Here is a 26,017-nt window from a genome sequence, read left to right as displayed (position 1 = left end):
ATTAAAACTCATAAAATGTGAGGAATCTCATTTCAATTAATCGGTAATTTGGAAACAAGAGTGCTGTTGGGGCCATAAAAAGGGAAGTTATTTCATACAGCATGTCTTATTCACCCATTCATTAATGTAATCACTTTTTTTTTTTACATCTATGTGCTTTTTAACATTCACACTCCAGTTCAAGCACTTTTTTAGCATCATTACTGTACGAGCATTACTCGGATACAGTTTTGAGATACACAACAGTGTTAGTAATTGCTAATTCAATGACACTAAGGTTCACTAAGGTTCTGGTAGGTTACATTAAAACATATGATGAGGTTGTAGAAACTAACATAATGTTGAAGATTTAAGAACTCGTATCGGTATTTGTGACCCCTTACAAACAACATTAATGTCACTTTGGGACACTTTTGTTGCATTTGTTTGTGAGTTTTAAATAGTTGCTCCAAAGAAAAAGTTATAATTTAAACTTTGATGGTTTAATTTTAAACTACAGTCAAACACCTTTATACTATGGTATTATTATATTAATACTAGTACTATTCCACACAGAAAGAGCCAACATATTTGTGTCTCCATTTTCCCTTTAATCATCAAAAACTGTCACATTTATCTGAGGAACTTTTGGAGAAGCCTGATCTTTGCTTTGGGAACCACTTAGCTGAATCTCATCACTCTAAGCTGAGCATTATTCATACTTTTAGGTATGAATGTTGAGTCTTTTGTTTTTGTTTAAAGTTTTATAGAGCTTATTTCTCCTTCACACAGAAAGACATTAATACACTTTTTTCACTCATAAACTCTGGACAACCTGCTGGAATCAGTTCAGGATATTTTCTTTTGAGATGCAGCAGGAAAAGCAGGGAACCTGTGGTTCAGGTGAGGGAGCTACCTGGACCAGTTAATATCTAATTTGCATTCTCACATGTCGCGTGATGTCTAGAAAAATTCGGGGTTGCAGTTCATGTGTAAAAACAACTTAGCGTACATGGACCTGACAGCTTGCTCGGTGAATTACAGTCCTCTGAGGTCTAGTCTAAGAAGATGGCGCTCATCAGTCTGATTCCACCACCTCTTAAAAATTGCAACTGCAGAATAAGCTGTGAAGCAATAACTAATTCTGACGTTCGGCTCCACAGCAGCTTATATTATTTTACCAGAGTTCAGAGCCACAAAATGACTTCACTGCTCAGACAAGATAGACATTATACATAAAGAAAATGTGTTTTTTCAGGTGTGATTTTTAACACTTTCTTGAGTCTTTTGCTTCTCTTTAACTGTCCTCAGTTAAAGTTTTAAAATGTGAATAACTCAGCTTTTCATAAAGCCCAATAAGACGAGTTTTATGACTTTTTTTTTAGGTTGGAAATTATTGCAGGAAACCACTGTAGTTAGTCAGTAACCCTTCTTTTCACTCATTTTTATGTTCCCACATTTACAGAAAGCTTTTAGAGCTGAGCGTATACGCCGGTAACAGCTGTATAATGGCCACAGTGCTGAACAAAGCACACATTGTACCTTACATTATAGTCACAGTATAGCACAGCAGTTTGGCTGCTAATGCTGCCATAAACCTGTCTTGCACACTCATGCACAATTTCAAAGAAACAAGCAGAGCTGTGAGTGGATGTCAGCTTTTATTCTTACAACAAAATAATAAAATCTACAAACTTCACGCTGAAAATATCCAAATTAAATTGTTGTAGTGCTTTCAAGACTGCTGTCAGGATGTTAGTAAGCTACAAAAAATGAAGTAAGAGACCAACAAATTGGTCTGCATGCATTTGTACTGTTTCTTCAACACCAAAGTTTTACAGACATTTAAACCAGCATTTGATGCCTGTACAAATACTGGAATGATGTCATGTCTTTACCTACACATGCAGGTCAAAGACGTGAAGCTTTCACGCTTGCCTCAGACTTTGAAAAGTTTTTGGTTGTTTTTAAAGGCTTTACAACAATCTGCAAGCTCCATGAGTCTAATATAACAAAACACACTGCAACTCCCCAGGACCTTTGACCCTGAGACAACCGCTCAGGGTCAAAGGTCAAAATGATGCTATTCTCCTTGACAGGTCAGCAGTTTTAAAAGCATTCCAAATACACTGTGGCTATGAAGATAAATGTGAAGGTCAGACTCATGCTAAGTAGAGTATGTCAGTGTGTGTGTGTGTGTCTGTGTTAGAACTGTTGGTTAAAAACGGTGAAAAAAGAAAAAAAGAACCCAAATGTTAGACAAAAATGTCTGTTCTGTGTTTTCACAGCACTACGCCTAACACTGACAATATGTTCATAATATCTTTGTGATCTTTTGTGTCCATATGGATGGGTATGTTTTATTTTTTTTAATCATTTCTAGGCATATGGCATGGAGGCTTTTCTGTTTACTGTTGATAGATGATAACGTGCGCCTCTGTGTTAGGCAGATGGACAAAACTTGCACAGCGATACATGGTGTACTCAGCAAATTTATCCAGACGACTCAGGAAACCTGCTTCTCGAAGCTGCTTGGGCATATAGTGTCTGCAGAATTCATATTAAATCTAAGTGAAGCTGGAAGTTTTTATAGAAAAAGGTAAAAAATAAAATAATTGATCTTTTTTCCCTTTATGGAGGTTACAGAATCACATGGCAGCACTAACAACCACAGCACATAGTAAGCTTTTTTCACCTGTTTTTAAAACGGCATGTGAACTACCTCTGCAAATAGCACCTATACTTTTTATTTCATGCATCTCTGTTCTCTGTGATTGAGTGCCAGACAATTAGGCATGTGTGCTCACTATAGCAGCCTTTCAGAAACCTGGTCATGACTGCACGCAGATTAGAAAGCATCTGTGTTTTTTGTTGTACCTGCTGAGGAGAAAAGAGTTAAGGTGAAAACATCTCTTTTCTCTTGCTTGACGCGGAGATACAAATTACAGCTGATCTGAGGTTAAATGAATAACAAGTGTTGTGTTTTAAGGTGGATTGGGAGCCTCGATGCCCCCCGCAAGTGCCATTTGTCTGAGTGAAATGCTTACAGCCTCAGGAGGCAGAACAGGAATTTCCATTTCATGCTTGGCTGAAGATCCAGATTGGCCAAGCTTACACCACAGGGCCATTTCAATGGCTTACATTATGCCAAGTGAAGTCAATCATTTGAAAGGAAAAACTCTACTAAACACCTTCCTATACATATTAGAGCTGAATATAAACCCTTAAATTCCTGATTTCTTTAGACAATTACCTCCATGTGAAATAGAGGGACTGGAAGTGACAGTGACATGATAGTGCAATCATAAGCTCAGATTAATGTGTACGGTTAGTTTCTCCTTTTCACATTAGCGAGCATATGGCTAGTGTTGACGGCGTTTCTGTAAGATTATTAGAAGAGGCTAATGCTGGGGAAATATTCTCATGGTCAGACGAACCCATGCTAAGCCTCCATTTGGATTCATTATGAAATTATGATCACCACCAAATTCAGAGGAGTCAATAAAATAAAATAACGGCAGGCCGTACCTGAACCTTCAAACCTGAAAATGAACTGATGAGTGGAGTGGACACCAACAGAGAATTTCATTGTATTAAATAACAGCCAATTAGTCATTACACAAGTTTTGAGCATTTAAAAAGAAGAGGTCAAGTCTCCACCTGCTGTCTCTGTGTATGTATGAGTGTGTGTGTGTGTGTGTGTGTGTGTGTGTGTGTGTGTGTGTGTGTGTGTGTGTGTGTTTGTGTGTGTGGGTTGCGTAGTTGTGTTTTCTAGCAGAAGTTGCTCCCTGCTGGACTGAACTCGCTGGCCTCACTCCCTGCAGGGCCACTGGGTATCAAATACGACACAACAAGTTCCCACTGTGATCTTTATTCTTATTTTCTTGTGTGTGTGTGTGTGTGTGTGTGTGTGTGTGTGTGTGTGTGTGTGTGTGTGTGTGTGTGTGTTTGCAAACTTTGCAGTGCTTTTCTGCACTTCATATTTTCTCTCACGAACCACGGTTGTTGTCGTTGTGTTTCAATAAAGTTTATTCAGGTAAATAGTGTCATGATTCATTGTGATGCAGGTTCATTAAAATTTAAGCTTATCTGCTAGTCATCCAACAATCAGAATGATGATTTTATCTCTGATTGCTGACTCCACAGGCGTGTGTTTTGGGGCACACACAAAAACGCCTATAAGCATGTGAGATAGTCAGATCCTCTTGTACAAAGTACTGCATGAATAAGGCTGATAATGATTTGCATTTGCACTTTAATTGGTCAAATAAACTGGAAAGTACAGTTTTAATGCAGCCATTTGTCATTTTAATTAACATGTTAAGTGAAATATATCTTTATTAATATAGCAGAAACCAAACTTGTTTAACTTTTAAGGCTGATCTCTAAAAGCCTATTGCTAACTTTAAGTCAGTGGTTTAAAGTTATTTAATCTTAAACCACAGTAACATCTGTAAGACCCTTTTGTGCCGTAATCTCTTGCAAAGTGCTTCCTTCCCCATCTTCTGCTAAAATCATCAGACTGTGTGGATTTTTAAGCTGCAAATTTAAACAAAGCTTCTGCAAGAACTGTTAAAACAGCTTTAATTTTGTGATGCTGTTGATGAAACCAAGCAGATAGAGGAGGGCACATTTAAAATTACTAAAAGGACACAGCTACTGCTTCTGTCTTATGTTTGTAGCAAATCTGAATTCACAAAACGCAAGTCTGAAAAGGCAGCAGGAAGACACGGAAAGATCCCGTTTACACTTGGTTACTTATTCATCAAATCAACACAGATTGAAGAGATGGTTTCTTTCTACTGACCATATTCAAGAGCATTGCTCAAAAATAGGAGTAGAACAGACTAAATGGGTGAACTCCAAAACGCTGACATGCTTTCAGTTCGTGTTGATGAGGGAAGGTTTCTGTTCAGTTTAACACAAAATGCCATATGCCACATACGCTGCCCTGAACAGAAGTCTCAAACAACTCAACAAAATAATCTGTGCATTTGCAGAATCAGTTTGCATTGAATTAAAAACTTGAGTTCAGAAAATTCAGTTTAGTTTTACTTATAAATTGCCAAATTGCAACAGCTGTCAACTCAAGGTGCTTTATGCTGTAGCCTACAAGATAAAAATTTATTTTTTTTAAATACCTACATGTCTTTTTCTGCTCTTGGTTCTATATGATGTCAGAGAGAGCAAGTCTCACCAAGATTGTTCAAGGTTTACAATTTAATTCCAAAGTCACATTCATATAGTCCAAGAATACAACATAAGGAAATAGAAATGAGCTCCTTTCATTAAATAATTGTATGATGGCACGAACCTAAGTTTGAATGCAGGTGCTGGGTCCATATGTGCTTTTTAAATTTACAGATTTGAATTACAGATTTTGTCTTAACTCAGCACTGAAAAGCAGGACTGGTCTTGTCATTAAAGCAGTGTGATATATCACAGCTTTAAATTCTAACAACCTTCCACCAGTAGTTGAGGTAAATCTCAGTCTCCTGCCACAGGACCCTCTGGTATCATATAATACATCTGCTGTGAGCATCTTTCCTTCCACGTTTTGTTGAATCTATTAGTGTCTTAAATCAACAACCCAGTGTCTGCAGCATATGGAAAGCTAAAACCTACAGAGGCAGTAGACTCAACACAGAGTCAAATTTATCTCTAACGATAAAATACAACAGCTGATAAGAGTTTCATTTGTTCTGAAGTAGCTGTTATATAGAGGCATTCGCAGGCAGGCACAAACACGCACAGAGGATTAACATACGGTATGCAAACATAAATTTAAACTTAAACTGGAGAAGAAAAAATAATCCATGTTGTACTGGAAAAAGAGAAAAACATGTGATTTTGCATCAAATTGAAACTCTACATTTATGCGGTGTGTTGTTCAGCATGCTTGGAGCTCTGTTTAGGTGGTGTAGACAGCCAGTTTAATCAAAGAGGAATACTGTGGGGAGTTTGTATGATTACAAACCCAGAGCTTTTCCACATCTTGTCCTCCTCTTCCTCTCATCTCCATTTCTTTCTTTTTGTGTCCCTCACATCAAAGATCAAAAAATGTGAAAAGAACGACAGAAAGACACAAACTAGGAAATAAGAATGCAGAAAAATGGAAAGAGTTGCATTTCTCTCTTAGTTTAGTCCATATAGACTAAATATAGATTCCCTCCTCCTTTCCACTCATGTAAAATAACTTACTGTAGAAATACTGGGGGTCAGTCAGGTAAAGAGGGATAGACAAACAATGAGTCTTTGTGCAATAAACCAAGACAAATGGAAAAACATGTAGAAAAACACAAAACTACATCTGAGAGAGCATTAAAGACCATTAAAGCTCATTGTTGACCTGAAGTCAACCTCCCCTATATTTCTAAAAAGAAATTTAATGATTTGCAAATCATACAGCAAAGTTCTGATTAAAGTTTCATTCAAGATTTACAGTTTATTACAACACTTGGCATTTCATCTTAAGGAAAAAGCTCTGGCCTGGTGCTGAATTTGACACCAACCATATTCATTGAGTTCCACAGGGTTCTGTGCTAGGACCAATACTTTTTATCTTATGCATGCTACCTTTGGCAATCTTATTATAATATACTGCATACAGTTTAATTGTAGACCATACAAAGCTTTAGTTACATATATGACAGCAAATGAAACAAATTAATACGTTCAGTTACAAGGAGATTATGTATAACATTGCAACAATTGACCAGACCAAGTGAAGTGCTCTGAGATTTTCTGAGTTCAATGTTGGAGATAAAGAAATATAAAGTTAAACGACATCTTTTGAGTTGATTTCAGTGTTTGTGGTGTGAGAAGTGAAGCGCTTCATTTTGTTTTTCAAACAGATTCTGCCTTTTCTGAGGTTCAGGTCAGCTTAAAAGTTTATTCCTACACAGCTACTGTGATGAGCAATAGGCATTTGTGCATTTGCTGAGCATGCATGAAAACAACAGTGCTTTTAAAGCATGACAGTTTCATTCTACACTTTACGGCAGACTCCAACCTTTTTTTCATTTTCTTATTGTTTCAGTGTTGTATGAAGATGCAGTGACAGCAGCTGGAACTGAGCCCTGACAGCTTTACAGCTTGGACGTCTCCAAAACAGACAAAACAGGACAACAAAGTAAGAACAGAAAGTGGCAAACTGGCTCATGTTAAAGCTTTTTGTCAGTTCACGATAAATCCTTCTATCTGGATGCTGCTGCTCCCATGAACAACTGGAAGTTAGCCTGATAAACATAAACAGCTTGGATTTAAGTGTAATCCACATCTGGATGCCAAAGTTATCATCGCCATTGCTCACATAGTTCCACGCCAAGCTGTTTATTGATGAACATAATCAGATAAGGATTATGTTCATCAACTGGCCGGTGCACACTGATGTAAACAGTCACTGTGTGTGTGCACATCTGTACAAGTGTGTTGGGCCAGACAGATGTTTTTCATCTTTTGAAGATCAAGTCGAATGTGCACGCAAGCATGCCTTTGTCTTTGGCAGGGTTGTGTATGTGTGTGCTGGAAAGTACAGATGTTTGTATCTTTGAGGATGTAGAGAAACCAGGCAAGTGTGCGTGCATGTGTGCGTGTGTGTACATGGACGTGAGTCCAGATGTTTGTATCTCCACAGGAAAATAGAGATGTACGCTGTGTGCGAAAGAGTTTATGTCAATAGATTTAAGAGATTAAGTTACTTCAGAGTCTTTTAATCTTTGCCCTAGCTCGGTCTAAACACACAGGAACCCTGGATATCACCACATAACACAACACACAGCAGGGAGAGACGGCTGAGGTTGAGCGACAGGCAGCAAGAGAGGACTTAGGGAGGTCCACAGAATGAGATGGAGGACAAGTCAGCAGACAAAAGGAAAAAGGAAAATGGGAAATATTCTTAAAAGTTACCAGTGTCAATATTTTATATTATTTTCTGATATAGAAGTTGTGTGTCTTCATCTGTCTTCTTGGTTTCTTCACATAGTATAGTTTTTTTTTTTTTAAACACAGAAGACTACAAGCAGATTTCTGTTCTTGCTGCACTCCTGCAGCAAATAAATATAACTTTATTTTTACTTGTCATAGTGAAAGTGAAAACAAAAGACAAACTCAAGCACACACTGTAACTGCATCATATAGATAGGATGCCAAACTATCCAACAAAGGTACAAAAAAAGAGAAAACATTCTTCCATCTTCAGAAAGACAAAAGAAGAAACATTAAAAAAAAGCATGGGAGAGCTGCTTTACTGCCAGATAGAGCCTTCTTTTCCATTTCTGTTAAAGTGGGGCAGAACAAGTCATCTGAGCACCTGAAAGCAAAAGGGAGTGAATGAGGAGACAAGTGGAGAGGAGAGAAAAAGAGTAAGGCAAAGCCTAAAACTCTATGCATCCATCCATCCTCTTCCATTTATCCAGTTCAGGGTCACTGGGAGACTGGAGCATATCCCAGATCACCAGTCTGTCACAGGGCTAATGCATATTGAGAGACACTCATATTCATGCCTGTGGCCAATTTCAAATCTAAAGTACCATTCTGTGATACTTTGTTTGATCAAACATGTTACTGTGGTGGCCTGTCCAGAGTGTACCCGACCTCTCCCCCTGCAGGAGGCGGGATAGGCTCCGGCCTCTTCCAGTGGAAGAAAATGGATGGATGGATGGATGGATGGATGTTACTGTGTCAGGCGTGGCAGTAATGCAGCAATTAGTTGCCTCCTCTCAACAGGACAGTTCTGGGTTTAAGTGTACCTGCTAGATGATACATCTGTGTGGTGTTTTCATGTTCTCCTCGAGTCTGTGGGTTTCCTCCCACAATCTAAAGACATGCGGGTTAGATTGGCAGACTGTGTCCAGGGTGTTGCCTCAGATGAAATTTATAATGTATTTAGGCTACTTGTCCTCACTACATTTAGTTCAGATATTTGGGTAAAGATTAAGTAAGTAACACTGTAAACAATCACAGTGTTTCAAACTCTCGGTGGGGGGGGTTGGGGTGTCTCCTATTGATTTATCATTTCCATATGAAAACATCTGAAGTACAACAGATCACTGGGTTTCAGAATAATGTTTGGCCCATGTTTTACTGCACTGTGGAAACAAACATTGTCTTCAAACCATATTTCATAAGCAACATATTTTTGAATTATCTTCCTGGAAAGTTGTTTTCTAATAATTAGCTGGTATTTTAATGTCAATATGTAATAAATGCAATGTTTTAAAGAGTTCAACGTACTTTGGCTCTAATTAAAAGAATGATGAACTTTCTAGTTGAATTTCAGTTTTTAATGGGGACAAAAAAGGGACTTTGTGAAATGGGATGTGTGAAAAATACTCAACAACCAATTTTTTATTTTGTGTAAATTGTGTTGCACATTGTCTTGATGCATTCTCAATCATCCAGGAAAGTAAATCTCCAAAAGTTGAATCTGTTCATCTGGACGTAGCGTTTTGTGGGAGAAACGTTTCGTCACTCATCCAAGTGACTTCTTCAGTCTCAGCTGACTGCAGGTTTCCCCAAACCTTATAAACAGTACATTTGCATAATGACTGAAACCAGCCCACTGAAGGAACAATGGGCTGTGAGGTCAGTTCCTTAATCATAATTATGCAAATTCCCATGACCATTGATCAACAATCACTGACCAAAACCCACTGATCAAAGAACACTGATCAATTCCCCGATGTTTATACATCGGGGAAACCAAACAACCTCTAGCGAAGCGGATGGCACAACACAGAAACAACTGGTTTGAGCGCGGAGTCAAGGAGGCCATTTACGTGAAGAGGGAAAGACCATCTCTGAATCGAGGAGGGGGCCTAAGGGTACATCTGTCACCATCTTACAATGCTGTGATTGCAGCCATTCCCCAACTCTCTGTGAATGGTACTCATGGCCATTGATCAGTGTTCTTTGATCAGTGGGCCATTGATCAGTGTTCTTTGATCAGTGGGTTTTGGTCAGTGATTGTTGATCAATGGTCATGGGAATTTGCATAATTATGATTAAGGAACTGACCTCACAGCCCGTTGTTCCTTCAGTGGGCTGGTTTCAGTCATTATGCAAATGTACTGTTTATAAGGTTTGGGGAAACCTGCAGTCAGCTGAGACTGAAGAAGTGTGTTGCACATTCTTAGGTATAAGTTGTAGTTTACAGTTAAATCCAAAACATTCCATCAAGAGTAATGCTTGTAGATAAATTAGCAGGAAAACGCAGGCTAAATAAGGCAAAAATGTTGTCAAGACTTTCTACTAGTATTTTCCATCTGAGTATTTTACCCCCACTGACCCTCTCTTTATTCTGTGTTACCATCTCTCTTTCCTAACATGCTCATCCCTCTTCTGCTCTGCAGACTCTTTAATTCTAAACAGTTTGACACTTTGACAGAGCAGACTGTTAGCTGATGTCCAGCTCCGTGCTAATTCACTCACTTTTAAAAACAATGGTTCAAATGACCTGAAAACAGAAACCTCAGCATGTGGTATGGACACGAGGGACTGATTTTGCTAAATGATCAGAACATTAGTCACTGGGGATCATAGCACTGCGATGCTTTTAGATGTTTATGTTATTCAAACTCTTCAGCAGGCAAATGGCTACACACCAAAACAGAAAAGTGTGACATATTTACCCTGACATAATTCTCTCTTGCTTTGTTCTCCACCCTCTGATTATAATGTGAGAATTTATGATGTCTCAAGCCAAAAATTCCCCATGTGGATGAGCCGGCCAGAAAACAACCAGATAAGTCGGCTCTGCAAGCAGAAATTACTCAAGACTCAATTATTAAGTTCACAATTAGGTGGTTTCTAATGGGAATGTGAATCATTGCCTGTAAAATGTATGCTGTAGATGGAGGGGAACTCGGCACCCATAGAGCATTAAGTTTTCTAATGTGTGAATATTTGCAAAGCTAAACCTGATCAGGTAATTTTTGTACCTACAGCGAACCAAAGCACTCGACCGGTTTATCTGATCAGTTATCTGAAGTGGAAACACACCCATCTGTGTGTAGAAACCAGTGAAAGATATGATATTTTTTTTCTGTGAGGACAGATTATTGTGATAGTTTAGTGCTTCCTCTTTCTCCTAAAACCATAGGATCATGCTTGGCATCAGTGTGTACCCATAATGTTTTGTGAAGAGCACAGAAAGATAAACAGTGGGGGATATTGTGTTTATACTGTGCTAGTTTGCTTTGCCCATTGGTGGCTGGGTTCTCTTTTCTTTACAGAAAAAAAAAACATTTTTCCCCAAGTGGATGTGGGAAAATGCTTCATTTTGCCTTTATTCTCTAACATCTTTATCAGCACCAGACCCATCCCTCTGTCCAGTTCACCACTCCATCACAGGGAAAACACAAGTAGTCAGACAATCATTCATGCTCACATCCCCAGTATAAGACCACACTGTTTTGGGTTTTGCCACAACACAGTGTAGATTTTTGAGGCTTACAGGAGACAGAGTAGGTTAAACACCCAGCAGCTACGCTTGCTATTTTAGGAATGTCATGAGCTAACAGTGTGTACGCATGTGCACCTCCATCCAGAACAACATAGTTCTTCACCCTGGGGGACATGAGTCATCTCTGACCTCTGACCCCTTCACAAAGAGCCAGCCAATTACATTTCAGCTGGCAATGAGCCAGAAGTGTCAACCAGTGTCAGTGATGATCTAAAAGCAGACATAAACAGCTTAAGTATTAGCAAATGTTTCAATTTAAATAGAAGATAATTAAATGTTTCAGATCCCTTCACACCATCTTTTTTCTCATCTTGCTGAAGAATCTCTTTCATCTGCTGATTTATCACAACTAACTACACTAACACAACATTCACAGATTCGTAGGTTTGCTCTCGAGATGATAAATGATTCTTTGTGGTTCTTGTTTACTTGGAAATTGGGTGAAAATCCCTGAGGAGCATTCAAAGTAATTTAAAGCTCTCCTCTAATTATCACGGATTATATCTGAGCCAGAGACTGTTGGGAGTTAGCAGAGGGCGGGGAAAATGATGGAAATATAGATTTCTATATAAGAAAGACAATTAGAAATAAAAAAATAAGGCTAAACAAAATAAAGAGGGCAGAATGGAAGAGGAAAACTAGAAAACATGTTTTCTCTAATGACTAATGCACGAGAGACAAGACAAAGACTGAACAGGAGAAAGCAGAAACTCGCACACTCAGAGGAATTACTGACAGAGACTTCCAGGCACAGACCCAGGATTCAAAGGAGTTAGGAGGCCCACGGGCCAGAATCTTTAACAAGTTTAAAGTAACTGTTAATATTTCTTCTTAGAAAATTAATGAAAGGGCAGCAGTGAGATGGAAACTAACCAGAAAGAGGTCTCTAAACAAAAGGCTTAAAGTTTTGCAAAGGTAAGATTCGATTCGGTGAAAGACTGTGAATGACTGCAATGTTTGCAGTGATGTGCATGTGTGGCTTCTTGTAGGTTATAGTATGTATGCACCTCAGCGGTGTTCATAAGTCAAGACACTGAGAACTTATTTTGTTGTGTTTGAATAAGGAATTGTCAAAAGCTATAAGTTTGTTTGTTTATTTACCTTTTCTACATAAAATTTGGCTCATGTGGCTAAAAGACAGTTTGCTCTCCTTGTCCTTATCACTCGACCAAAGTAAACTTGTAAGGCCCTCGGTTACACCCATTCAATATTCTAAATTAAAAAGTGTGCAACAGCTTTGACACAGTGAGTCACCATCTCAACAAAATCCAGCACCACAGTCAGAAATCTCTAAATGCCAGAGGGTGCATTTTAATAACAGATATTGCATCGCCTCAGTGCTGGGATGGAAGCATGTCCATGTCATGTGTTGCAAAATCTATGGCGCTACAGAGGAGGTTCTGCCAGAGTACCTCCTCTAATACCGCATGGACCCCAACATCCTGCAACTGTAAGTGATGGTTGCAAGAAATTAGCAAATGCAATTCAAATTCCCTTTTTAGGTCTCCTGAGAAAGAATGCGTTCAAAGGATGAGCCTATGCCTATGGTCCCATAACTCTTCAGGATTTCCTATACATCCCTTACAAACATGTCTCATCGATGGCTCTCGCCTTTCTCAGTGTGATCGACAAAAGTAACAGAAGACTACAAAGCCAAACCCGAGTGAATGTGGAAGTGGAAATGAGCTTAATTACGCCGAGCAGAATGAGAGTGATTACCAGTGAGCACCAACCACATTTAAAACACGCTGTCAAGTAACCACACCCTGCAGGGGAGGAAGAGAAAGAAGGAAATTAAATCCTTCTGAGGTTTGCATGCAGTTTGGAACTGTGTGTGTGTGCGCGCGCATGTGTGTGAGTGTTTGGCATGGTCACAGAGCTGTTAGCTTGCAGCAGACCCTCACGAGGGGCCTGCACATCATGTGTGGTAGAAAACGCGCACATATACACACAAGCAGACACATTTCAGACACTTACGTGCTCACATGCTCACGCACATCCACACACACTTAAAAACATACAAAACATACAAAGGCCCCAACCTCCCACCTCCACACCGCATGGGACCCAGTAAATCACTTGCAGGTCACAGCAAACTTTTTAAGACCAGATGGCACCCCAGCCTTCTTTCAGACAAACACCTCAGATACCACACACACACACAGACACACACATTTCTCCCCCCTTTTGTTCCCCTTCAAATTGTCTTATCTCTTGAGGAATGTCTCTCCCTCATTTCTCATTCAAATCACATTCCAGACATAATTTATTCTTTGTTTTTTTCTTCAGTAAACCCCCCCCCCAAATCTTTAATTACAGCATTTTCTTTCTTATTTGATTAATATAATTTTCCACTGTTCTCAGTTGCATTTGCTCAAGTTGTTCCAATAATTCATTTTTCAATCACAGTGAAACGTGTAGATTTTGATTCCCAACAACAGCTCCAGCAGCTGCAGTCAGTGGCCTGCACCTCCTCCAGCTAACAAGCAGCTAATTAATCATTGGAGAAATCACTGGTGTGAGGCCTGGCTGAATGGAAACAGCAGGATCTAAAACTGATCACAAAATAAGTAAACAAAATTAGAGAGCAAATAATGTAATTTCATGAATAAAAACTACAGATGAGAAATAAATTGGGCTTGTTTGTGTTTTTTACAAAAGAATAATGTGGGCGAGGCTGATTAGCTAACTTGATAACATCTTGGGTTTCACACGTTCACGGGCATTACATGTATTTATATTCTGTAGGAGAAAAAGTGATTCGAAAATCATACCAGGAAAAAAAAATCTATAGTTTACCCAAGAGATAAGAGAGAAACAGCGAGGTTGTTGTCACACGCAGTTCCTCCAGACACAGGTCATTCACTTTGTATTTCAGGTTTGATGTAGCTCCTTTACCACAGCTACATGAACACAGCTATCCAAACACAATAAAGTATAACTAACATTTGGGTTTAAGTTCCAAGCAGATTGGATCACATCAGCAAACTGATAATAATAAACCATACCATAACTAACTAGAATATCCATTCAATCTCTACCGTTTATCCAATTCAGGGTTGCGGGGGGCTGCAGCCTATCTCTATCTGTCTTAGGGCAAGAGGCAGGGTACGCGCTGGACAGGTCACCAGTCTATCATGGGCCGAACACAAAGAGATGACCATTCACACATAGAATCATCAGTTAACCTAACCCTAACTGCATATCTTTGAACACTCCACACAGAAAGGCCCCGGCCTGGTGCTGAATCGAACTCAGGATCTTCTTTCTGTGAGGCAACAGTGCTAACCAGTACCGTGCTGCCCTTAACTAACTGGCTATAACATTACACTTATTTTTAATGTTTTAATTAAACCTCTCCTTCAACATTAAAACCTTTTGTTTTGGAACAGCGGTCGTGAACGTACCAGTAACAAAGGTGGCCAAGCACACAAATGAACGCCTCATTATTTTTTAATCTGTAAATTTGTTTTTACATATTTCAAGCTGTAGAGCAAAATGTTCAGTTTCGTTTAATCAGCATCAGTTTTTTGTTTGATTTATTTTATGTGCTAATTACAATTACAGAGGTGTCGTGGTTAACACATTTGGTTGGCAAGTGAAAGGTTGTTGGTTTGACTCCAGCTGGAGACACAAATCCTTCAGCATAAACCTCTGCCAAAACAAACATGTGAAGCTACCTGCTATAGCGATCTTTTGTTGCAGGAAAGTATTTTATAAGAAAATACAGATTTTAATGGGTGAATGTGTTTTATGTGTCCACGTGGGAGCGACAACTGTAGACAAATGATTCAGCGAGAAGTTCTGCTAGAAAGTAGTTACTACGTATAACGCCCATCCTGTGTCTACGTCCTTAATGGATTTGAACATTTGCCCTGTCGGGTGGGCGTATTTTGCCCGTTAGCCTTTTCATTGGCACTGTCTTGCTGTTAAAGTAGGAAGTAGAGGTGAAAAATAAGGCCCTAACAGGTTGGCCCATACTCACAATTACTACTGACTAAAAACCACAGCAAGGTGCACATGCAGCTTTATAAATCAGACAAGAAGAATGCGTATTCACATTTCTGTCTCAGCTTTGGTCATGAATCTGCACAGTTTTATGTGTCACGATTTGTTTCCACAGACTGGATCTGAACTTTTTCCAAAAACTTTAAAAGTCCAATAAAAATGCTGTTTTATTGTCATGTGAAATGTAGAATTACTGTCTAACATCGCTCTCAGTATGCAAGATTTCTGTTTGTCAAACGGGCCACTTTCAGGCATCTAAGGGTAAATCTCAGGCTCGAAATAAGTTTTAAAATTAAGAATAACATGTGCAGTCAGTGCATACGAAGTAGGCCAGAAGGTCAGATGTAGCTTCTCACTTTTCTTCTGCTCTGGCTCTACTTAGGCTCTTTCTCACTGTAAACACTTAGAGTCTATGTATTGCTTAAACTGGCAGTTACAACATCCAGCAGCCTCAGCTGTTCATGTCAGTGTGACCCGGATCCCTTTAAGCAGCACATTTACAGAAGTTCAGGGTGTGTCAGGATTTTAAACATTGTTAAAGGGGATCTGGGACATTTGTTGTCTGTGTGATTTTTATATTCTCCACAGATGTTCAGCATTTAACTGGTTTTGTTGGGATGTATCATATTATATATGCTGTTTAGAATTATAACTCTTCTTCAGCCTGTAATGTTCTTTTTCCAACAATGATCTAACATTCCGTTTTTGTTTCTTGTTGAAGTTTCATTATGCTTCACTGTGCATTATCTTTTACTATCTTTTACAAACAACCACAACTGTGCGTCCTCCCCTCTGTAAGTCTGTCTTTTTCTGCCGCACATGTGGTTGATGTTTGGTGGTTCTAAGGAGATCAAATTTAAAGTTTAGAAAAAGTAAAAATTCAGTTTAATCAGACTAATCTGATGTTTTTAAAGATGATTTTTGTGCTCTTTTCTAATGTTGCATGCTCAGCCAGCTGCTGTAACAGAGCAGACAGGTGGACAGGTGTAGTATGTGACTACTGAAACAAACTTTCTGCTTATGCTCGGGGTGTGTATCACATTCTTTGCCTGTAACAGCTGGTTAATGTGGCGTTCAGCCAGAGTATATAATTCTGCTTCAAACTGAGAAATGACAAACGCTCTCCATTTCTCATTTCTTAAAGCATCCACTCAGCTGTCTGTTTCTTAAAATGAGCTTTAAAAATGGAAAGAAGAACAAAGTTTCGGTGTATAGTAACTGTACAGCAGTGCAATATGGCACTTTGAATGCTAATGTAGTGTCTTAGCTTAGCAGCAATTTTTATTTTTTATTTTTTAACATGCATACAGTGTCAAAAATCCACCAAAAATAATGTGCACGTGCATATCTTCCTACTTCATGTAGTACATCTTTTCCAACTCCAAAACTATCGATTTATTTCAGCAGTCGTTGCATATTTGTTAACAACTTAATCTTGAAAGGCTTTGTAGGTATTGTGTGTTGCTTTTCTTTGCTCCTTTGCTTTCCTGTCGGTCAGTTTATTCACAGATATGAACTGTATGCGCCTACTAGCTAAGTGTTAATGTTTCCTTACTTTCACGTCTGCTGCGCTTCTGTTAAGCTCTGTGGCATACTCACTTCTGAAAACTTGAACCAATGAGTGATCTGTTTGCTTCTGCAATGAGTTTCCTGTTTTACTTTGAAGGTCTCTGTTTTGTTATGCCATTAGTTTCAGCTGTGTCGACCCCTGCGTGTCATTTCCTCATTACCTGGTGTGTATTTATAGTGTGTGTTTGCCTCTATTCGTCATCGCTCTGTCTGTGTAACTTGATGTCTCTCTGCTCTTCATTCCCCACTCCTCATCCCCTGTGTCAGCTCCTTATGTTTTTTCCTGCGTGTTGTTCTGTGAGTTATGGTTTTGGGTTTTGTTTGTTACTAGTTTTCCCAGTTTAGGTTTATGTTTAGTTCTGTCCTCGCCTTTGTTATTTTCACCTTCTACAATAAAGCTCCCTGGCCTCACAGCAGGTGCCTGCATTTTGGTTCCTTTCACACAAACACCACACGACTGCTGCCGCAGCCGTGACATAAAGTTCATTTGTAAAACATTTGTAAAACAAATAACTTCTTCTCTTTAAAGACGACCTTTTGTTCTTTTCTTTATTTTCTGTCATACCTATCTGGTCGCAGTGTTGAATGATCAAATCAAACATGCCCAAAGTTTTAAATAATGAAGCATTCAAATCTGCTCTAGTAGAGTCCAAGGACAAAACGAGAGTTATAATAAGCATAATTGGCCCACTTCAAGTCGCTGCATTTTGTTGTCATAGAGCTGTCTAACCTTGAGGATTACCTTAAGGACAGATTTAGATTTAAGAGGCTAGAAACATGTACTGAAAAATATTATCCTTGTAAAACAAAAGACACTTTAACTTCCTCTACAGGGAAAAACCAAGTGTGTGTATATATGTGTGTGTGTGTGCGTGTGCATGCGTGTGTGTGTGTGTGTGTGTGTGTGTGTGTGTGTGTGTGTGTGTGTGTGTGTCTTGGCTAACTTTGGTTCATAATCATCAGACCTGGATTTCCTATCCCCATCTGTTAAGTTTGGTTGCTCGGTGACTCTGTTGATTTTGGCATCAGGACCACAGTGTGAGTTTCACATTCTGGGTCAGGACTCCAAAGTGGGTTATTCTGAACTACTTACATTGGCAGGATTCAGTATTTCTACCATACTATTGGTTCAAACCCTTGCCACAGGGTGCCAAACTTAGTGTGGATGACCTTGATTTAGTTTTATGAAGTTTTGATCTCCCGTACCTCCAGTATTGTTACACGTGCTCTTTTCCAAGTGTTTTAAATGCATGAAACATTTATACTCTGTCTTATACGGTGGCCCTGAGAGGAAAAGTGCACTTGTACTGCAAAAGCACCCAAAACACAACAGAAGTTGAAGAAAAAAAATTATATATTATATATATATTATATATTATTATACTGTAGATACATGTTTGTCATTAGCCGTTTATTGTTAGGGTGTCACTTTCGCAGGTGTTCTGTCACATTATTGTGTTAACAAAAACACTTCCGTTGTGTTTGTGATTTTTCTTTCTTTAGCTTTCGCAGTGTTTTTTGTGTTTTGGGTGCCTTTGCAGCGTTTTTCTATTTGCTGGTGTTTTCTTAAGCTGCAGTGTGCTCGACCTCTCAGGGCCACCGAAGAGGCCGAAGTATACAAGATTCAAAAAAGTATTCACCCACAAATGCTGACTTTAAGTACTTTAATTATATCATACATTCAGTTCCTAGTGAGCATGTTTTCTTTCATGATTAATTATTTGAATAAATAAACCTAAAGCTGCATTTGACTCAAAACTATGGCTTCATGTTTTTGGGGGATGAAGAATAATTTTTTGAGTGTGAGATAATCACATTAGCACATGCATAAGATCCAGCATTTTATGATATTAGTATCACGTCTTAGACACACTGAAACAGCCGGATGCTTGTAGTTACGGAGGTACAGTGTGTCATCCACTAATATGATGATTAGCATTTTGCCCCTGTGATGCATCCATCAGTGTATGATGGAAGTCATGTATGTGTAAAATAAAAGAGTGTATAAAAACATGCTTGTTTGTGTGACTGAAGCAACAGTGACTCAAAAATTAGGCTAAACAAATAAGTTCAGCAAAGTCGGATAAAAGGGGCAATTCAGTTCTACCTAAGCAAACTTGGGTTGTTAGTAATAATAAAGTTCAGCCAAACATCTTTGTGGTTTATTAGCATGCTGAATAAGGAGGTTTGCACAATCATACACAGATAGATCATTGAATAAAGGCTGTTTAGAAGAAACAGCTAATGGCAAAAATATAGTCATGTTGTTGTTTTAGCTTTAACTAGACTCGCCATTTAGAGGAACCACATGAAAGAGCCTGAGCAGATGGCATCCAGACTCTGTGTGTGTTTACACACAGTACTTTTCTATAAAACCGACTGACCTTTTCACTTTGTCAGCCTTTATTGCGTTCTGTTATTGTTTTCTCTTTACTGCCGTAAAGGAAATGCTCTTTTGGTAACTTAGCAAAATAATCTTATTTTGCCTCTGTCTTACTTCCTGGTGATGCAGCTATAAACATTTTCACAGACATCAGCAATCGTCTACAACTCACACTATCATAGTTATCCAAATAAGGGACCTGAGAAAGAAAAATTAAGGAGTTTATTAAGAATAAAAAAAAAAAAAAAGGCTGAGAAAAAAATCTGAAACCACAAGTAAAGTAAAAAAAAAACAATCAGGATCAAAACAAAGAAAAAGGCACTGAAAAACCAAACCCCACTCTACAAGACACTTGGAGAGGTCACAGGTGTACGTCACAGGCAGTATAAAACATGGATGTAGACACCGTGATGTCTCCCGCTCATTTTGCACTTCAGCTTTAGCGTTTTGGTTGCTTCCAGAAGACAGAAGTTAGGTAATATGGATTAGAGTGGAGTGCTAATTTATTAGCCAACTAGGAAGCTATGCTAGTGATTGCAGTCATAAACTGTTAGGGTGCAGATTACTGGTGAATTGGTGCCAAAGTAACAAACTAATAAAACACTAGAATTTTTTTTACTCACCAAAACTGAAGCACAATGTGGATGGTCTGTACCACACAGCAAGCCATAATATTTGTCAGATATTCCACTAAAAATGCTTAAAAAGTCACAAAACCTACACACACAGTTAAGAGGTGCAGCTCAAACACTCAGAGGCTTTGTAGCTCGGTCCAGAACACCTGTCAATCAACATGTCCACACCCCTAAATGAACAGAAACAAAGCCTTTCCTGTATCAGGGTATAAATATGCTTTTTATGCCTTTGGAGCCAGTCACAAGTGGCCATTAGAGGAACTGTAAATGTGACCACTGCAGTGTTGGCTTCGTTTTTCAGCTCTGCAGGCTGCTGTTTGGTGTATATGTCCACTGACTGGGTTCATTAGCAAAGTGGCTGCAGCTGAGCAAAGGGAATGAGAGTGAAGCTCATGCAAACACAAAAACTGAATGAACACTTTCCTCATCATAACCAGTTTAAAATCATTTTAAACTTTAACGACAGATTGAGACAGCTGAAAGAGGAAAAGATACTTTTTATGCTTTTTATACATTTTTGGTCGTCCTTTTATTCTGTCTACTATAGAAGCAGACATTTCTATAGCAGATAGTGGAAAAACAGGTACGTTTTGTCATTTAATTGTTTAACTATTATATTAGACCACCTCTCACAAAAACAAGAAGACAAAATACTTTATAAAACACACAGAAAATAAGATTGTTATTTATAAGCCAAGTAAAAAACTGAATGTTTTTATACCCATATTTAAGCCAGCAGGACTTTAAGCACTGATTCACAGTGATTCAAGCAAAACATCGTTGCACTGGATGACTAAAACTAATTTTTCTGTCAGGAGCGCAAAAAACACCAAACTAATTTGGCATTTTAACCAAAACAAAATTATTGTTTTATTGTTTTTTTCTGCTTTTTTTCATAAAACATTGCATGTAAAATGTACTAATGTTAATTTAGCGCCATTGTGGCATAAACCTTATACTGAATGGTGCACACTGTAAATTTCAGAGTTATTGATTTTATTTCCATTTTCTGAGATTGTTCAACCTGAATCTACAGTGTGTGGGCGAGCCAACAGACCAACGCTGCCATACTCAGAGTGTCGTGAATATATAAGCATCCTCCATCTGCAGTTTGTGCACATATTTGTGGGTCCGGGTCAAGATGTTCTTTTGTTAATTTGTCCCAGAGATGTCGGTGCTCTGTTTCCTGTTTTGGATTGTCTGAGAGTAGGGGTGGTCTTGTTGATTTAAATGTTCGCGTGAGTGACTGTGGAAATAAAGAACATCAATTTAAAATAAACAAAGAAAAAGGAGGAAATATTTCTTTTTAATTCAGGTGACTAAAGATATACAATTTTTTGGCTTTAACAGATGCTACACATCCAATTACTAATATAAAGAGTAAACATTGAAAGATCCTTTCTCAAGCAAAAGTCTGTTTGGTCTCAGCTCTTGTCGCTTGTTTGGTTTGATCGTGTTTTTAATCATTTCTGTTGTAATTCTACTGGTCCAACATTAGTATGGTTGATTTCTTGTATCGTAGACCTTATGTGATTGTTTTTGTGACTCACCATTATTTGGGATTAACTTGGAAATATGAAGTGGTAATATTTGAGGCTTTGGGATATCTTTTGTTAGCACGTGTCTCCTCATTGGCTAAAACACCTCTTATTTACTCTGCAGGATGTCAGTGAAGCTGCGATTTGACTCCCCTTCAGATGGAGGCCTGATCCACAGAAGCCGCTCCTTCACTGGATTCTCTTCTCTGACTGGTCGACAAAGGTGAATGACACTTTTCTATTGTTTCAACCAATAAGAAAGAAATCTGTGTAATAACGACTAACACTGGTTTACAGTTAAGTCTTAAAGAAACAACTAATAAGAACTAATTGGGTCCTGTTATCTAAGTGGATCTTCCAAAGCATGTCCAAAACATTCGCTCACTCTTGGATATTTATGTCAGTTTTAAAGAAGTTAGCAACTCTTTATTTAACAAAAGAAAAGGTTTTTGGTAAGATATCAGAAATGCTCCCTTTTCTCTCATCTGGCTGCAGGGGTGTGTCTGTCTGGGTTTGACTGGCAGGGAACAAGTCAATAAATGTGTGGTGTAGCTACACATCATGGGCAGACAGTGTGTAATTAGTGTTATTTTTTTAAAGAGCGAAGACCACAGAGGCGTCTAAACTCTGTTAAGTGTCATGTAGAGGTATTGGTGCTGCTAAATGTGTAGGATTTAACTACTGAACTGGCGAACTCTAAAGCAGAATACTGGGAGAATCACACTGTTTAGCAGGAAGGTCAAAAGATGCAGTGACAGATCAAGGAAGTAGCTGGGCATCAGAAGAAAGACTATGTGGAGCACAGGGAGAAAACGGGGTGAGGCTGGCAGAGAAGGCAATCTGGTGAGGGGTGGGTGGGAGAGCTGGTGTTTGAATGCAGCAAGCGATTAGTCGATTGTCTTCAGGTGTGTCTGCAGCGCCAGTAGAAAGCCACAACTGTTGAAAGGAAGCACAGATGTAAGAATAGAGATGGGAAAATTGAGGGAAGGGTGTGGTTACAGAGACGACAACAGACAGGACATGCAAGTGGATGCTACAGGTGCACATTTTGTGAATGTTACGAGTAGTTTGGCCACTTTAACCAGCTCTGGTTTGTGCCTCGTCTTTATTAGCATGCGTTGAGCTCATCAGTGTAAGCGTTTATTTGGTTTAACGATAAATAGCCAGCAATAAGGCAGCTTAAAGTGGCAAAGGACAACAAGTCTGTTTAAGGACTCGCTTGTTTTACTTTTGGTCTCTCTCTACCTCCCTGTTGGTCTTCTTGTCTCGTCCTCCTCTGGGAAGAGTCTCCGCATTTTCTTCCCTGCCTGCAGCCAGCTCGTTTTCCCGGGAGATTTCATGTCAAGCAGCAGACGGAATTATAGAAACACCAGTGGTGCCATTATCAACATTCACTGTATCATTATAAATTGATGTAAAGAAATCCTCAGTCAGGGGGGAAAAGCCTGACATTGCATTATGAAATAATGGTTTATCAATAAAATTTAGACATTCAGTGAGTTAAGTGAGTGTGCTGAAGATCACGTTAAGTAGAAAAAGTGTAAAAAAACCCCAAGTGTCAGCAGTGTGAAGCCTGAGTTTTTCACTTGTACAGATACTGACTTCATTAAGTGAAACTTTGAGTCTGAATCTTTATAAAAGACAAACGTGCCACTGTCTAAAACAAAACAAACAGAAGTTTGTTGGGAGAAAAATGTCTGAGGAATTGTTTTGAGTCTTGTAGCTGTCAGGATAAATGGGAAGAAAAAGAATTGTAGCTTTTACAGATACAGATTTAACAGATATTAACTTTGATACTGTGATCATGTTATAAATCATAAATCATGTTGAACTGTTTTTCTCCATATAGTAAAACAATGAATGAGAGAAAATAAAAACCGTCATATTGTGTGAAGGGAATTCCCTTCACCCTCAGACAAGTCTGTTCTCGGCTGATGGGCAGGCAGTGAAAGCACCACAGACTTTCAGATGTTATTTGCGAGTGCAAGAAGACAAAGTGATAAACACCCAGATGAAAACTGTCAGTCCCCCGAGAGAGGCCGAGAACAAAATGTTGTGTTTAAAAAAAAAAAAGCAAGCAGCATTCCACTTCTGTGTGTGTGGATGTTTATACTGTAAACACACAACACAAACATCCACACATTTTTCCATCCTAAACACACATCCCCCATCCGATTCTCCATAAATCTTTTTTTTATTCGCCATAGCGCACAGCAAACGTATCAAATGTTTAAATTGAGAAATTGGACCATAAAAAAATAGCCATGTTTACCGCTGTGTAGCATCCCCTCTTCTTTTAACAACAGTCTATAAATGTGTGGGAACTGAGACCAGCTGGTGGAGAGGAATGGTGCCCATCTGGTCTGATAGATGTTTCTTTCTGCTCAACACTGGTGGATCTGTTCTCAGTTCGTGAAAAGTCTAGACTGCAGGCAGGCCAGTTCAGCACCTAGGATCATCTTCTGCAGAGTCATGCTGTTTGTTGGGCTGTACGCAGTTTGTTTGCGATTGTCTTCCTGAAGCATGGAAAGCCTGCCTGAAAGATGTCAGCTGGATGGGAGCATATGTTCATTTCTGAATTATGGATTAAACCTTGATTCTTTTTTTTTCTTCCAGTCATTATGTTGTAGATTTGCTGCTGTACTTTTGGTCATTGTCCTGTTGCATGGCCCTGTTTCAGCTAAGCTTTAGCCTGAGACAAATGGCCCCTCATTTGACTCTGAAATAGTTTAATATACAGAGGACTTGGCTGTCAACTTTGAGACTGTACTATGAGCAGGTCCTCTGCCTGGAAAACAAGTCAAAACCATCCACTGTCCATCACTGTGCCCGATTGTTAGTATGAAGCGGTTGCGCTGATATGCTGTATTTGGTTTTTGCTAATCATGGTGCTGTGGATTATGGCCAAACATCTCTTTTAGTCACATCTATCCAAAGAACATTGATCCTGATGTCTCTGTGATTGGTTCGGATGCAGCTTTGCAAAGCTATGTTAACCTAGCGCTTCCCTGAGCATTGCACGGTCTGACTTTGGGGTGAATTTACTGGGACATCCATTCCTGGGAGCTGTCTCAAATGTTTTCTTTCTCACAGTAGAATGATGAACCTCAAAGTTTTTGGAAATAGACTTCATCCTTTTCCAAACTGATGGACTGAAACAGTTGCTTCTTATTTAAGATCAGTGTTGATCTATCCTCCCTGGCATTGTATTCACTCACACTTGGATCACTACTTAACCTCCTAATTCCTATGCAACCTGTAAGGGTGTCCTTTTTCACACACTGCTGCGTCCATTTTGGCTAAGTTTTTGTTAAATAAATAATGACAAGGTGTAATATGTCATGCTTTAAGGCTTGTATTTACATAATTCTAAGACCGGCTAAGATTACTATTTATTATGTCCTGATATGTAAAAACCTTAGACTTGAAAGTGAGTGTGTTTTCTTGTTACCATGTTCATGGTCATGCACAAACTTGACATTTTATTTATTGCACAGACAGTCCTGAATCATATGGACCACATCTGAGTGTGTGGAGTTTCCTTCTTATCAGACAAAAAACAGGTGGTAAACCTACACTGGTCCAGACTTTTTGCTGGAGGGCCTTATAACACAGTTCCACTAAAGGCTACCTGCTTGGGATCCACACCTAATGTGGATTGTAGGGGCTGGATTAGATTTGGGCCAAAGACAGGACTGTTAATATACAGGGAACTACATGGGGACAGGTTATACTAATGAACACAGTTGAAAATATAGAGGTAGGAATATAAAATAAAAAAAAAACCTCCAACAAGCTCTTTGTTGATAATAATTTATGTAACTACAGATTCTGATTTACCCTGTAAAAATGTTATGACTATTCATTCACTTTCTCTGTTTTTAGAACGTCTTCTGTTCGTAACTCTCTTCGCGTCAAAGCCATGACAGGAAATAAAGCGAGCAGGGCGCCCGTCTCCCCCCGCAGAAGTTCAGGCGCTATCTGGTCTCTGCAGCCGGAGCAAGTCGACAGGGTTTTTCAGGCACTACGCAAAGGACTCAAGTATGTGTAGTACTACTGAACTTAAACAAGTATCCCACTAAACATTAAACTACAAGCAGGCAGTGAAGTACCCAGAAATTATCAGTGCTATAATACTAGACTAGTCCATGTCTCTGTAGTATTTTAGTGTTGCAGCTGGTCAGGGCGAGGCCTGTTTCCACCTCTTTACATTTAGTTACTTGAGTGGTTCTAAATCTGTGGTTTGACCCTTCAAAAGTCCACAAGATAAATAGGAGGCAGTCACATTTATGATTAATGATCCTTTAACAGAGTAAAATTGGTCAATTTTTGATATTCAGTTTAATTTTTGCAAAGAATATTTTATAATTTTAGATTTTTGTTTTACGCTGTCAGTAAATGTAGGTGTACTTTTCACATGTGCTGCTACATACAGTAGATG

General features: G+C 38.9%; 1 protein-coding gene and 1 long non-coding RNA gene across 7 annotated transcripts in view; one reads left to right on the top strand and one right to left on the bottom strand.

Moving 5' to 3' along the window:
• Positions 1 to 26,017, top strand: part of ripor3 (RIPOR family member 3) — a 57,005-nt gene that overhangs the window by 8,977 nt on the left and 22,011 nt on the right. For 2 of the 6 annotated variants that reach the window (XM_005469708.4, XM_005469707.4), the window contains exons 2-4: positions 7,019 to 7,111; positions 21,701 to 21,799; positions 25,462 to 25,617. In XM_005469708.4, the coding sequence (XP_005469765.1) occupies positions 21,702 to 21,799; positions 25,462 to 25,617 (254 nt within the window). In that variant the 5' untranslated portion in view covers positions 7,019 to 7,111; position 21,701. Of the gene's footprint in view, positions 1 to 7,018; positions 7,112 to 20,450; positions 20,622 to 21,700; positions 21,800 to 25,461; positions 25,618 to 26,017 lie in introns of those variants that run through there. The other 4 variants (XM_003447694.5, XM_019359136.2, XM_005469709.4 and 1 more) reach the window with 4 other exon arrangements.
• On the bottom strand, positions 7,150 to 20,169 carry LOC112846894 (uncharacterized). The gene is made up of 2 exons (XR_003220103.1): positions 20,027 to 20,169; positions 7,150 to 8,290 (listed from the first exon to the last, which is right to left on the bottom strand). It is a non-coding gene; the product is annotated as an uncharacterized LOC112846894 (long non-coding RNA).

This window comes from Oreochromis niloticus, linkage group LG5 (genome assembly GCF_001858045.2).
Source record: "Oreochromis niloticus isolate F11D_XX linkage group LG5, O_niloticus_UMD_NMBU, whole genome shotgun sequence".
In the NCBI taxonomy this organism is placed as follows: domain Eukaryota; kingdom Metazoa; phylum Chordata; class Actinopteri; order Cichliformes; family Cichlidae; genus Oreochromis; species Oreochromis niloticus.
Note: the sequence above shows the minus strand (reverse complement) of the source record. Positions and strands in the feature narration are given on the sequence as shown.